Below are 16,227 nucleotides of genomic sequence, written 5' to 3' on the forward strand. Positions count from 1 at the left end.
CCGAGGTGTGAATGTCGAGTTCAGGACCACGGTCCGGTATCTCGGATGCGACATCGACCGCTCATTGAGTATGGCCGCGCATGTTAACCGTGTCATCGGAGACTCGCGCGACCAGGTTCTTGTTGTGGCCGGTACTCGTGTCCGGGCTTCCGACCAGGACTAGACTCCTCATTTATAAGACATATGTCCGTTCCCGCCTCACATACGCTGCTGCGGCCTGGTATCACCTGTTGTCGTCGTCCCGGGACCTAGATGTGGAGTCGCTCAGGGAGTTCGTGACTAGGCTCGCTCGTAATATGTACGAGCGAGCCGAAAACGGTGCCCCTCCTTAGTATCTCCACAACGTAGTCCCGCTGCACGCCAGACCATCTGATAGTATGGCGTTGCCGCAGGAGCTGCTGGTACCTCCGGCGATCGTTCGGAGATAAAACTCCTCACCGGCTGTGAGGCCGGAGAGGACCTATGAGCGCCCCCTTAGAGCTAAGTTTCATCAGCCTCTAGTACCACGCCTCTTGCCCGGCTCCTCCGTCTGGGGACCGCGGCTGCACTCCGTAGGTCCAGCCTCTTTAACATTAGAGGCATTAGTTCCCACCGCCCACCCCCTTTACGGATTGGGTTTCATACCCGCTGCACTCCTCTCCCCATCAAAATTCTAATATTGGGAAGAGGTACCAGCGAATAGTGCGGCTTAGCTCTCTCCTCCCCTTATGTAGTTAGTGTAGTTTTTTTATTTTTTTATTGCTTAGATGGGTGGACGAACTCACAGCCCACCTGGTGTGAAGTGGTTACTGGAGCCTATAGACATCCACAACGTAAATGCGCCACCCACCTTGAGATATAAGTTCTAAGGTCTCACGTATAGTTACGACGGCTGCCCCACCCTTCAAACCGAAACGCATTACTGCTTCACGGCAGAAATAGGCAGGGTGGTGGTACCCACCCGCGCGGGCTCACAAGAGGTCCTACCACCATTTAGGTTAGGTTTAGTTAGGTTAGCGTCAACGTCCTACCTAACAACAATCCAAGTCCATCCAATCCAAGTCCATCACCCCTGCCTCGATAGACAAGGAGTTACAAGCCCGGGCAGAGGGGGATCCTCGAGGCCCGTCCCGCGCCCCTGTAAGGGGACGCGACGACCCGACAGATTAGCTTCGGGTGCGCTCGTTGTCCATCTAGAACCAAAATCTCAATTTTATATTACAATAAATTGGATATCATCTATTACGATATTAGTTAAGACTCGGATCATTCAAAACAAAAAAAAAAAACTGTAGGGATCTAGAAACAATGTAATTGCAAAACTCTCGGCTTTACACGCCGTGTGATTCACGATCTTTGCTCCGGTAATTTCCATTGTGTACGCGTCTTAGTCAAAGAACTAGTTTAATGATTGTAATCACATTGGCATGTTCCTAAACAAAGACAAACTATGCTACAGACGATGTTTTTGATTTAAATTTGGAATCAAATAAAAGTTTAATAAATAGTTTTGTAAACTTATGTAATATTATGTAATGTATGCTGCATTCAGTGATGTTTCACTAAGGTGTAGATGTTATTAAAACTAAATGAAAGAATCGATGTTAGATTTTACTATATTTGTAGGACACGCTGTACCAAAGTGAAAAGCTTAAGGCGTTCTCTTTCAGTCTATCTAATTGAAAACTCCTTCGTTTTAAAAATCGAATACCATTTATTTATTTAAAAAAAGATTCTCGGTCTTGTCACGAGGTTTTGTCAAACTTGTTTAGTCGTTGAGAAAATGGAATTGACTCGAGAAAATTTAAGAGCGATGATTTATTATGACTTTCAAAGTGGTTTAACACAAAAACAGTGTGCTGACCGGATGATTTCTGCATTTGGTGATGAAGCCCCATCCAAAACCACAATTTATCGCTGGTTTGCTGAGATTCAACGTGGACGTGTCAAGCTCAGTGATGATCCCCGTCAAGGTCGTTCAAAAACCTCAGTCACCCAAGAAAACGTTGATGCTGTGCGGAAGCTGATTGAGAAAGATCGACATGTGACATACCGCGAAATTCAGGTAACTTTAGACATTGGCATGAGTCAAATAGAAATAATCTTGCATGAACAATTAGGTGTAAAAAAGTTGTTTTCCCGATGGATACCGCTTTTGCTCTGTGAAGAGCAAAAAGCGGCTCGCGTTACTTGGTGCGTCAGAACTCCCGAAAGATTCCACGCAGGATCCTCAAATGCTGTATACAACATTGTATCAGGTGACGAATCCTGGATATACGCGTACGAACCCGAAACAAAAAACCAGTCACGAGTTTGGGTGTTCGAAAATGAGTTAAAGCCAACAAAAATTGTTCGTTCACGGAGTGTTGCAAAAAAAATGGTGGCCACGTTTGTCTCCAAAACCGGCCATGTTACGACTATTCCTCTTGAGGGACAAAGAACGGTTAATGCAGAATGGTATGCTAGCATTTGTTTGCCACAGGTCGTTTCTGAACTCCGTAAAGAGAACTGCAACCGCCGCATCATCCTCCATCACAACAATGCGAGTTCTCACACCGCGCACAGAACAAAAGAGTTTTTAGAGCAAGAAAACATAGAATTATTAGACCATCCGCCGTACAGCCCCGACCTAAGCCCTAATGATTTCTATACTTTCCCTAAAATAAAGAATAAATTGCGTGGGCAGAGATTTTCATCACCTGAAGAAGCTGTGGACGCCTACAAAACGGCCATTTTGGAGACCCCAACTTCCGAATGGAATGGTTGCTTCAATGATTGGTTCCATCGTATGGAAAAATGTATCAAATTTCGCGGAGAATACTTCGAAAAGCAATAAATACATTTTTAAATAGTAATGTTGTGTCACTTCGTTAATTCCCGAAATTTTCAGTGCCGCCTAGGTATACTCACAATAGGCTAATTTTTGTAGCGTTATTGACTTACTAAGAATAGACTGTTTGGAGCATATAAGTTAATGTCGATGTACGTAATTTGCCCACTGATGACTGCTCCTTAAAACCATCTCTGAAGGTCGTAAAAGTTTGACCCTATTAAGGTAAGGTTATCTGCTATCGTTTTTTTAGAGCAATTTCCTAGGATATCCTCTTCTATGAGGTTTCAGTAAGTATCGTTCCCGCATAAATGTTAAATAGCAGCTAGGAGTTCTTATTTCACTGATACTTCAGTCTCCAACAAAGATTTTTGTTATATATCTATTTTGATAGCTTATATTATGTTAATTTATCGTTTTTTTTATATTTCCTATAGAAGTAAAAACCATCAATCGACCATATAAATAACGACTTGTTCTACATCCTACACTCAAGATTCCTCATTAGATTCCTGATTACCTTCCGGTTCAATCAACTTGAAAGTTTCACTCTCGATGGAATAGAAGAGATATTCTTCACTTTTTATTTAACTTTTAATCAAGACAAGTTAACCCGGGTAAAATAAATAGCGTTTTCTTTTGCGTTGCAAGTATTAACCGAAAGTATGAAATGATTCAGAATAGCCACATACGCAGTTTTTTTGAAAAAAAAAATCGTTATCATTGTTTTGTTAACATTGAAACTTATATGTTTAGCTCTTGTTTTTTTTCTCTTATCAGTGATTTTTTTAATTACTTTAAAGATAGCTGCGTAATTATTATCTAAGTCCAAGTAAGCTTCAAGTAATTTGAAAATAGTTAATATACCGGTTCACCAAATATGTTTTGTATTACATTTATTACATTATTATTCTTTGGCAACATTTACCTTATGTTGAAAGATAAGTTTAAAACATGAACATTTATACAACATAACAAGTATAAAACACTTTTTTATTATATTATCTCTATTATCTAATTTTATCGTTTATGAAGATTGAACATACTTTTAAAGTATATCTTGAAGTCTTCGTGGCCTAAAAGATAAGACGTCCGGTGCATTTGTATCTAGCGATGCAACGGTGTTCGAGTCCCGCAGGCGTGTATAAATTTTTCTAATGAAATACGTACTCAACAAATGTTCACAATTGACTTCCACGGTGAAGGAATAACATCGTGTAATAAAAATCAAACCCGCAAAATTATAATTTGCGTAATTACTGGTGGTAGGATCTCTTGTGAGTCCGCGCGGGTAGGTACCACCACCCTGCACATTTCTGCCGTGAAGCAGTAATGCGTTTCGGTTTGCAGGGTGAGGCAGCCGTCGTAACTATACTGAAACCTTATATTATAGAACCTTATATTATATATTATAGAACTTATATCTCAACGTGGGTGGCGCATTTACGTCGTAGATGTCTATGAGCTCCAGTAACCACTTAACACCAGGTGGGCTGTGAGCTCAACCACCCAACTAAGCAATAAAAAAATATATCTAAAAATCGGTCTTGATGCATATCATATTTTGGCATGATTGTATTAAAAAAATTTAAGCCCTAAAAGTATACAGTAACAACAAAAACTTCAATGTGAACACAAAAGTAAACAATAAAAATCTTTTGTAATCATCCTTTAATAAATTATTCTGAAATATTTTTAATAAAGAATGACATATAAACGTGATGCAAAACTGGTTGGGGGACAGTATAGAGTCCTAAGCTGATTTACACTGTCAGTTTAATGTCTAGACTAGAACTGGGTTATTTCAATAATAACAAAACTGAAAAAACCATGAATTTTTCTTTTGTTCTTCTACCTATCTTATCAACAACACTTTTTAAATTTGTCTTCAAAAATGACTCATTCCATTATTCATTCCTTGGATTAAATATGATTTATAACTTTGTAAACGAGTTTCAAACGATTAGAAATACGAGAAAGATTTATGTATACTGCATTTAAAAAAATTTAAGACAGAAAGAAGGTACAATCAATTAGAAAATATCAATAAAATATAGTCGAGTGCAATAATAACACAGAATGCATTGTGTAAAATACCAAGTCATTTAAAGGCTATGTAATACTATAATAAATACGAAGGCAAATACATATTATTATGAATGTTGCATTGTAAACATATCTTTATATGTCTATTTTCAACCTGTATTGAATATCTAATACACATCTTCATGATTATGTTAAGTGAATTTTCGGTTTATTACTTTTTAATTAGGTACACAAAATAAAGAATTTACAAAATATAAATAAAACAGTTGCAATTAAAATTTAATTATTTCAACCTTGAAGTAGACGATGTAATTTAAATTTGGCGACTTCGATCGATTAGAGACATACTTTATGCCAAAGCAATTGTATTTCACTAAACAAAATTTTAATATCCATAATAAAAATTCGAATCTCTATATTTGAACACAGGCAAAGAAACGTTGCCCAAAACAGCTTTTCATTTCAAAAAGCTTAAAACAACTATGTTCTAATTGAAGTTGCTACTGTATTCTCTCCCCGATAATTATCGAAGATATATGAAGGTCTTACATAACTACTTCTAAGAACTTGCAGAATCGCTGTATACTTTAACTCATCACTTAGATGCTGATCTTGGTGCAGCAGATGATTCACAGCTGATGAGCGCGAAGGGTGTTGGCAGAAGTGTAAGCGTTGTAGGCGAGCGGGGCGGGCGGGGCGCAGATTGAGGCCAGTATTTAACCGCACGACGGCCGCGCAACGACCTGTTGTGATCCCGTCATGGCGCGCTACGCCCGTGTCGCTACTCTGGCCGCGTGCCTCTTGTTCGCCTGCGGTGAGTCCTAACCTTAATCTAACGCATCCAGAAAACGACCATCTCGCTACGACACAGGTCACGTCTGGTCACGGCTGCACATCAGCAAATTCAGTGATTACGTCAAAGCCTAGTGTCACAGTTAGTGAACAGTGAAGGTGTCCCGGACTCGACTGTCGCGAGATAGATCGTCTCTTTTAAATTTAACAATTCACAATCGGTTGTTGTCACTTACATTACCGACTAAAAGACATTAACGCATACTCGTTTCTACCTTTCAAGGATAGGCACTAACTAGTTATTGTGTTTTGAATGTCGCTTTTCGTATTGCGAACCTTACTCATGTGCAATTGTGTTGTGAAATACGCTCCCAGTAACGTTTTAAGCTTTCTTAGTAAATCTGGTTCACATTGTTATTGAGCAGTTACAGCAATAGGAAGACATGTAACTGCTTAAGTAAATAAGTATACTCGTAATACTTTCAGTAACAGTCGTCGAGCATGTGGAACTTTCAATAAACAAAACAAATACTGCTGACGTTTTACATTAGACACTGACCTTTAAGCTCTACGAAGCGAATAAGTGATGGTAGCCTTGATGACTATTTATTAATGGCATGTAATAATTGACGTTTTGTTAAACTACTGATCAGCACCTGTTGTGGTAGTGTTGTACTGTACTGATACTGTAGAGAACTTTCACATTCGTTTCGTATTGCGCTGTGGTTGAGCCGGTGACGTCACACCACAATGTCGAAGGTATATCGACACCAGCCGTTTCCAAGCGCACTCTTAGGCACAATCATGATAGAGCATCAACTATGTTTGGGGATCGAATCTAAAATAGACCTTATATTAAAGTGCACTCAGAAGTATCAAACTGCATATTAAATGAATGAAATGAAACTTTGAATTCCAATTAATTTTATGGTTCGGCATTTCATGATAGACATTGTGAAAAATACACTCAAGAACCATTATTCGTTACCTCAGTAATAATTAAAAATATTTCAATGCAGCAAATTATGCATGTCTGACAAATGCGTTTTGTAACTTCAATTAACCGCAAAATTCCAATATTTATGGATTTATATTTTGCAATATGCATAAATAAGCGTCATAAGCGGCGTATTAAGCGCCACAGTAAAAACAACGACATAAAAATCTAATTTTAGATTTCGTCACTACACTACAGACGAAATTGCACTATCACCGAAGATGAAGCTATTAATGTTTAAGAATTAAATTTTACTTGAATTATATTTAAGTATGAGTATCCATTGTAATTGTAATATGTAAATTTGTTCAATAAAATTCATTATGTTATTATGGAGAGCTCAGTGTTACTCGAGGTCTGTGGGTCAAATAGTTATGAAACTCGGTCCACGTGACAGACGCATAGACAGGCTCCTGATATCTCGGACGCCGTGTTGAAATAATTACATTGAAACTTATTTATGGGCTGAAATAATTTGATACAAGCATACGATCGCTATTCACATGTGCAAATAGGGGCTCACTTCACTGTATTGTGTTGGTCTTAATTGCGTAAAATTAAAGTATTTTATGTATAACTCTGTTAACATTTGTAGGCAAAAATAATCATAACGTATCCGCTAGTTTTATCTGTGAGGTTTGGTCGAACAAGCAACTGGACTTCCACAGAAGAATTTCAAAAATGGGTGATTTAAAAATGCAAGTTTGCTTAGGATAGCTTATTAACTTTCCTACCATTTCTATAAACTTTTGAAACTTATGTTTAAGATGTTCAGCGTCCTCGCAGAATATTACGATTCATAAGAGATAATAGATAATATTTTCATTCAAATAAATTTGGGACAAAAGTTGAATACTACACAAACATTTAAAATCGAAAGCAAAGTTGCATCGAGTCAGATGAGATTTTTAAAGGCAAAATCTGTAAATTTGGTGGACAATTTTTATAATCTACTCAAATCCCTATTTTATTATTTAGTTTTATCTAAAATCACCAGATTGAAACCGTTGTAGCTACCATTAAAAAATAATAAACTAGTTACTTTCCACACAAAATGCATGTATATAATTGATTGGCACTAAACACACAATTTTAGTTTGTGTGCCTTAAAGCTTGATCTTGACCTTAACATATAAGAAGGTGTAAATTGGAAATTCGATAAAATTGTATAAATAACATTTATGTTCGGATACCACATACTTAAATGAAAGATTGGACAGCTTCAGTCTTTTTAAGTCAGAAATAGGCAGACTGAAGATACCCTTGCAGTGGTACGGTATCTATGGTAACAACCATATAAAATTACCAAATATTCGATCGATTATCTTTGCATACATTTTAGGTAGATGCATAATTATAGTGTGGATTCACAATGCAAACAGGTTCCTTGTTTACGCAATTACGCAAATTTATTTCTCTTAATGCTGTTATTGATCAATTTTATAACAAGATTCACAACACAATGCGACTACATGAATGTTTGTCTACAATATTGTAAGACAGTATTATTAAATATGATTTCGTGAAATGTTTCTTTCAGTAATCCCTTCTAAATGATTTAAAAAATACGATCTAAATTGAAAACATGTTGAGTAGAACTTTAAAAGAGCATATTACAACCACATGGCACGTTAAAAAATAATCAAAAAACTTAATTTTTTCAAACTATCTAGTTTTGCTCTTCACTTAAGTGGATAACATTCCCAATTTGAATTTTTATGTCATTTGTTTACAGAACTTTAATAAAGGACCCTACCTTAGTAAAAATAAATCATAATTCATAATTTAAATAAACCGTACATGTGTAATTAGGCTTAGATGTTTATATTAAAAGTTGATGTCCTTCACAATCACGGATTCACGGAGAGCCTTATTTTTATTGTTTTAGAGTGGCAGATGAGTTCGGCTCACCCGGTCTTAAGTAGTTTACAGAAAAACACATAGACGAGACATGAGGTCGAAGCTAAAATAAAAAAAATATACTTGTTTCATTTGGAATGTTTATTTTAAAAGGCTTTTATATTATTAATAAAACTCGCAACGAACTATGTAAATAAGATGCATTTAAGAGAAAAGTGACACTCAAATGTTGTATTCTAAGTTCATTTTACTTTCTCTATTTCGAATGTTAAGTGAAGTGAAAATTTTTGAATTCTTTAGAAACTTTATGAAAGTTGATGGGTTCCATTAATCTTGCCTGTTTATCATACACATTGATGATGTCGGAATATGTCAACATTAAAGGTTAAATTTATTAAATTCTAGAAACTTCTATTAATTATGCGTTTATTATTCTTGTTTCTAACATAATAATAAATGGGCTGCTTTTCTGCGTATTGGTCGGAATTTTCAATCCTACCACTCAGCTCTTTAAGAAAATTTGTAAGCCAACATTATAGAAAACTAAATTCTAGCAAATCGTAGACAGATAATTAGATTTACTCAAAATTTCGGCCACCCTGCACTTTCATCGACTTTAAATTTGTAAAGTAATAAATAATTTATTTTTCGAAACAAAAGTACCACATTTCACTCCGTGAACCAACAAGTATATCTTTCTTAAAACTTACATCGGTCTTTTGTATCTTTGCTACGTGAAGATAGACAAACGAACTAACAAACACTCACATTTTCAATATAACATTCAAATTCACATCACAGCAACTTCAGATTTCAACGAGACAAGGAAATCTGGACGTAATTTACATTTTTGTATTAATTATAAACTTGTATAATTATAATGTATAAATATATAGCCAAGGTGATTGTCAATTATTTCCGCATGCGGAAACACCGGTCTCCCGTTATCGAGACTCGAGTTAAGGGGAGCGCCACTGTTGAAGGAAAGTCGAGCGGCGACGACTTAATATTCATAAGGTCGCACTTCGGCATTCCATAGAAGCACTCGGTCGACGCCCGCGACTACCAGCATACTTAACAGTACCAATAATCAATTTAAAATAAAATCGTCCAGTACGCGCGTCTTTTCAACGCTGTTCCTACTGAAATAGATAACCCTAAATTATATTGTCAATATTATATTGACATAACGTTACTATTTTCTCGTTATGTTAAAATGATACTTTAAAAAACTATCAATAATTATAATAGAATAACTGTGTTATTTTATTTTTAGACGGAATGAAAAAGTAACGTCATTCATTACTTTTGTTAGTACAAAAGACTTCAACGCACGATGTGCTACGAAATTGGCGTTCGTCTTAAAATAAAGTTATGTAGCTTTGTTTTGTTTTGTTTCGACGCAGATTTATGTAATTCTTAGGAATAAATAGTTAATTATCGAAACAAGGGCGGCTTTGCGTACTAACTTAGCTGTAACTATTCAAAATCTTGATAGATCCGGGTCAAAGGAAACTGGTTTTCCTTTTATTATTCAATCGAGTAACAAATAAATATTAATTTCTATGCCACGTTCAAGCTGTAGTTCGATTATCAATTCGTTTTCTTTAAATAATAAATTTATTAATAATATTTTAACAATACACCTCATCAATTAATAATATTGTCGCTTACCGGTTAGAAACGACACACCTGAATTTCGATTTCTATCAGACTTTATTATAAAAATTAACATATTTTATTTAAATTTTATATTAACATTGAGACTTTTAACAACCTTATTTTTTTATATATTGACCTTGACCTCTTCTCGTATTGATTTGTATAATAGTATACTATTTTATTATTATTTTCTGACACTAAATTATAGACACACAAGACGGCTTATCCTCTCAAGCCATTAACGTCTTAAATACACTGTTAAATTGGTTATAATTCATGAACATGTTTGAGCACGTAATTTACATTCGGTAGACCATGTGCTCGTTTTTTCTTTGAAGATACATAATAGAATTTGTATTTCAGAAGAACATAATATAGTAGTATTCACATAATTTACCCGAACGTACATTGTACGACGAACGCTCTACGAGTACATGCCATATGAAGCCGTCAGCGTAAAAGTAGCCTAGCCCACAATTTTTCATAGTCATGCTTATATGTATATTTCAATATTTTTTTAATTTAATAAATTGTGATGCAAAACCAAATCCATAGTTTCACCCATAGATAACAGATGGTCTTGTAAACATTATTTTTGCGCGTCATGTTATGTTTAAATTCAAATTCATAAAAACTTAAACTTCATTGCTCCATAATAACTATGGTAAGCTTAGGCCACTTTTGCGCCGACGACCTCATATATATACCTATCTATCAGTCTATTATCTAAATAACATTGCAATTTCGACTAAGAATCTGACATAAAAGTAAAATTACATCCCAGATTGCATTACGAATATAAACAGATAGTGCATACAAAAGTTAATTCAGAATCAAGTAAATGACGTAAAAAACCACACAATCTCGGTTTCACTTCCCTTGACGTGGCTCCCCCGTCTGTTCGATAGCCCGGTGTTGCAAGCGCAACAATAAAAACGATTGATAGCAGTAGAGTATATTTTCTCTTGTAACATTTTGCAACAAGTATCGACACAAACAACAAGCTGAGAACAATGCGTGCGGGCACATTAGTTGCGCACACGTGAACCCGCTCGAATGCAGAATGCATTACTACAGGTATTGCGTTATTATAATGCTCAATTTAGGCATTTGTTTATGAAACATTTATAATAATTTGCACTTTGAGTTCAGTAAATTACACATGTTATATAATGAACCATAACAATAAAACGTACGATTAATCGGAATCGGATCCATCGATGGATACTACCGTCTCGATTATAATTGTTAAAGCGCCTAGGTCGCATTTAGATTAATATACTTCACACTTCGAAATTTTATATTTATTATGAGTATAAACAAAAGTAGATTACAAACAGATTATCATTTTGATTTTATTTATATACGCGTTTTACCACTTTTTTTTTATTGCCCGTGTAGCCAGTCTAGCATACGGCCTACCTGATGGTGAATGGTTACCGTCGCCCATGGACTTCAGCAATGCCAGGGGCAGAGCCAAGCCGCTGCCTACCGCGCCACATACATACAATTATACGCAAAAAGTCTATCGAAACGATTTTATGTTTCGAATGTGCTAGTTAGATAACTTTGCGGTCGGTTTCCTCGTATTACATGTTCATACTATACGTTCACATTAATGCAATCATCCCTCATTTAACTATATGGTTAAAAGTACTTATCGAACGACTCTATTATAACACTTTGATTATGTTTTAAGGCATGTTGTGAGCTAATATAGTTTTGAAGGGTGAGATGACGGTTATTCACGTATGGTCACATTATTATGTCTACGTTAACTTAACAAAAATATCTATTTTTGGTTATTTTAGCTTCACAGCTCATAATAAATTATAATAAGAATATTAGTTTGTAAAGATATAGTAAATTTAAAAAAGAAATAAAACTAGTTGAAACTTCAATTCCTTCAAATTAACAAACCTAAATGACTCAAGGAAATCATCTATTCCGAAATCTAAGAATTTTAATAATTTCATCAGCATAATCGACATACAAATGCCATGCATAATGTACATTATGCGGAATAGACAGAAGACATAGAAAGAATCGTCCTTGTTTCTTACTCAAGAGCTGACATTTCGAAGCGAGTCAAATGTCATGAGCGCTCACCTAGCCTTTGACATTTAAGTATTATATACTCAGACTTCCAATTGACATTTTAATCATGAATACAAAAAATGCAATATAATAAATTAATATTCTATAAGATTCAAGCTAGTATTCACGGTTATCTTATTATATAATGTGAATGCCTTTGGCCAGTTTGTAACGATATATTTCCTTTGTTTAGTCACTGAACATAACAATGTCTGTTACATGACTTCCGAGTATTAATCATTATCTATGTACAGCGCTTGCTGATGGTCACCGATGGCGGCGACAAGCTGACGAGACGGCAAAGAAAGATGAAAGCTTGGAACAAGAACTATGCAAGGACAAGGACGCCGGCGAATGGTTCCGGCTGGTGGCCGGCGAGGGCGACAACTGTCGCGACGTCATCCAGTGTACTGCCTCGGTACGTGTTCTTCTTATTATAAACATGGAACTTGATAATGCGTTCTCTTATGAAGAGCTTTGTTCGTTACTTCCACGCTTACAATATTACTATAGTGTACAGCTTCTTTTTTTTTTGTAGTTAATCTCGCTATATTATAATTAAAAATGCATCCGTGATGCTTGAGTTATATTAAAATAAAAACATCACATCCGCATGCATATTTGAAAGAGAAGCTAAAGTCGAACAGTAGAATAAAAACATTTATCATAGTATTCAAACTAAAGTCAGATTCGAAGTTTGGCTTTTAAAGATCTCGTCCTTGCCACACCATCCTGATATTTATAATCGATAGTTGCACAATCTCTGTCGAATGTTTACTGTGCCACATTCTTGTATTATATCTAGGTTATATGTACATATATATTTACATCTCGTTTTTAAGACAAGTTAGACCTGACTTTCCAATGTATTGTGCAATCAGCTCTTAAGGTGTAAATGATGGTTAAATAGCTGAACGTTTTTTTCTTCATACATAACAGGGAATACAAGCTATACGTTGCCCGGCCGGTTTGTTCTTCGATATTGAGAAACAGACCTGCGATTGGAAAGATGCTGTGAAAAATTGTAAGCTCAAGAACAAGGAGCGTAAAATAAAGCCTCTCTTGTACACTGAAGAACCACTCTGTCAAGACGGCTTCCTCGCTTGCGGCGACTCTACTTGCATTGAACGCGGTCTTTTCTGTAACGGCGAAAAGGACTGTGGCGATGGATCTGATGAAAATTCTTGTGGTACGCACGCTTTCAGATCTAAAACATACTCTAAATCACATTAACACATGACACACTTAATACTTCTTTGCAAGTTGGTATCCACAACTCAATGACTATTTACTATTGTTACCCCGGTTTCTTCAGTAAATCAATTCGGCCTCTAATATTGTTTGTGATCCATTAAAATTAAATAAACATTCGCGTTTAAAATCAATTTTGTATAACGATACGATTTTATTATTAATTTGAAAAGTACTCGGTAACTGACCCCATATGAATTGTTAGTCAGTATGCGGTGAACACCTTCATGGACGATTCGAACATCGTGATTCCTCGCATTGGTGTACGAATGGAATTCACTCTGAATTGTAATTATGTACATGACCAGGATACAAAAATCCATTCACTAGTTACAAAGACCGTGGACTGTTGGTATAAAATCACGAAGCTTACGAATGGAATATGTTAAGTTGTGATAAAAAACCAAACAAAACTTGTTTGCACTTAAGCTGTGTCTGCTTGGTTTGAATTTCAGATTGAATAAATGAAAGAAATAAAAAATGCTCATATGACGTAGTGTGACATTTTAGGCTCATATTTTACATAAAAAGTAAATATTTAATATACATGTATTAAATCAAAAGTGAAATCCAAATAATGTCAGCTGCACGGCATGAAATGAACGAGCGAAAGTACCCATACTAGTTCCGATAGTCAGCTTGTTCGAGACCGCTCTCCGTAACAACAACCGCCGCCGGTTCTAATGCAGAATGTCCCACAATTCAATATTATATAAGCGTACGTGATCATCGCTGCAAATAGACTTCGTTCAACTAGTGTTAAGAAATCAATAGTAACATGATAAATTTGGGCCCTATAACTTAAAATTGCTATATTTTTCTCGTAGATATTGACAACGACCCAAATAGAGCTCCGCCATGCGATTCCTCGCAGTGTGTCCTTCCTGACTGCTTCTGCTCCGAGGACGGCACAGTGATCCCCGGCGACTTACCCGCCAGAGATGTCCCTCAAATGATCACTATCACCTTCGATGATGCGATTAACAATAACAACATTGAATTGTACAAAGAGATATTTAACGGCAAGCGCAAAAACCCAAACGGTTGCGATATCAAAGCCACTTATTTTGTCTCGCACAAGTACACTAACTATTCTGCCGTCCAAGAAACTCACCGCAAGGGTCACGAAATCGCAGTTCATTCTATTACGTGAGTAGTTTTTAAATTTCAGGAAACACGGAATGCGTAAAAAGTGTTTTTTTATATTGTAATGTATATTGACTGTTGATTTTCTTCTCAGGCACAATGACGATGAACGTTTTTGGAGCAACGCTACTGTCGATGATTGGGGCAAGGAAATGGCCGGTATGAGAGTTATTATTGAAAAATTCTCTAACATTACTGACAACAGCGTTGTAGGAGTTCGCGCACCTTATCTACGTGTAGGTGGCAATAATCAGTTCACCATGATGGAAGAACAGGCATTCTTATACGACAGCACTATTACAGCACCTTTATCAAACCCCCCTCTTTGGCCTTACACCATGTACTTTAGGATGCCCCACCGATGCCACGGAAACCTTCAGAGTTGCCCAACCAGGAGCCACGCAGTATGGGAAATGGTAATGAACGAGCTTGACAGACGTGAGGACCCAAGCAACGACGAATATTTACCCGGATGTGCCATGGTAGATTCTTGCTCTAACATTCTTACCGGTGATCAATTTTATAACTTCCTCAACCACAACTTTGACCGTCATTACGAACAGAACCGAGCACCTTTAGGACTTTATTTCCATGCAGCTTGGTTGAAAAACAACCCTGAATTTTTGGAAGCTTTCTTGTATTGGATAGACGAGATCCTTCAAAGCCACAACGACGTTTACTTCGTTACCATGACACAAGTGATCCAATGGGTACAAAACCCACGTACCGTGACTGAAGCCAAGAACTTCGAGCCGTGGAGAGAAAAGTGCTCCGTCGAAGGAAACCCTGCATGCTGGGTACCTCATTCCTGCAAGCTCACTTCAAAGGAAGTTCCCGGAGAAACCATCAATTTACAAACTTGTTTGAGATGCCCAGTCAACTACCCCTGGTTAAACGACCCCACGGGCGATGGCCACTATTAAGGAGCCATGATCTCGAGCCCCACGTGCTCTATTAGTTGATATTGATTTGGTGTAGTAGTTGCTCGAAATACATAATAGTAGGTAATGTAACTAAAGCAATTTTATCTGACGAATATGTTTTCGAGTAAGTTCAAAGTGTACCGGGTCATAATCCCGCCCGTAGTCTAAGTACCTATCCTATTGTATGTAATATAGGCTCACATGAATATTTAATAGGTCTGTTTTATACTTTATGTGATTTTCTACTGTAAGTCTGTTTAATAAATTAAAAATACAAAACAAATTATTTCCGCTATTTTATTTACAATACAACCTTTTATGATCAATAATTGTAAACTGAAAACAATTCAGTATTAACTCGATTAGTGATTTAATGTTTTCAAACATGAGATCAAAATTAAGGCAATATGCTCTTTAATAATTTACGACATAACACAATGAAGGCAGATATAAATAAATACAAAAAGGCTTGTTTCAAACATACGCTAAAAATGCTCTATAAAACACCTAATTAAAAGATTTAAAAATCAAGTCAGTTGATATTATTTATTACTGATTTTTTAAGAAATCAAAGGGCATAACATAAATTTAAGATTGAAAAACACTAGGGTACTGTAGCAGTGGATGAGCGCTATTGTTGTCAA

General features: G+C 36.2%; 1 protein-coding gene across 1 annotated transcript; it reads left to right on the forward strand.

The window, feature by feature from the left end:
- The first annotated feature begins 5,354 nt into the window (after positions 1-5,354).
- Positions 5,355-15,869, forward strand: LOC101740647 (Chitin deacetylase 1). The gene is made up of 5 exons (XM_004929226.5): positions 5,355-5,669; positions 12,518-12,681; positions 13,203-13,452; positions 14,342-14,663; positions 14,755-15,869. The coding sequence occupies exons 1-5, from the start codon at positions 5,615-5,617 to the stop codon at positions 15,581-15,583; spliced, it is 1,620 nt and encodes a 539-aa protein (XP_004929283.2). The 5' UTR covers positions 5,355-5,614; the 3' UTR covers positions 15,584-15,869.
- Positions 15,870-16,227: the final 358 nt, after the last annotated feature.

The sequence above is a fragment of the Bombyx mori genome, chromosome 4 (genome assembly GCF_030269925.1).
Source record: "Bombyx mori chromosome 4, ASM3026992v2".
Taxonomy (NCBI): domain Eukaryota; kingdom Metazoa; phylum Arthropoda; class Insecta; order Lepidoptera; family Bombycidae; genus Bombyx; species Bombyx mori.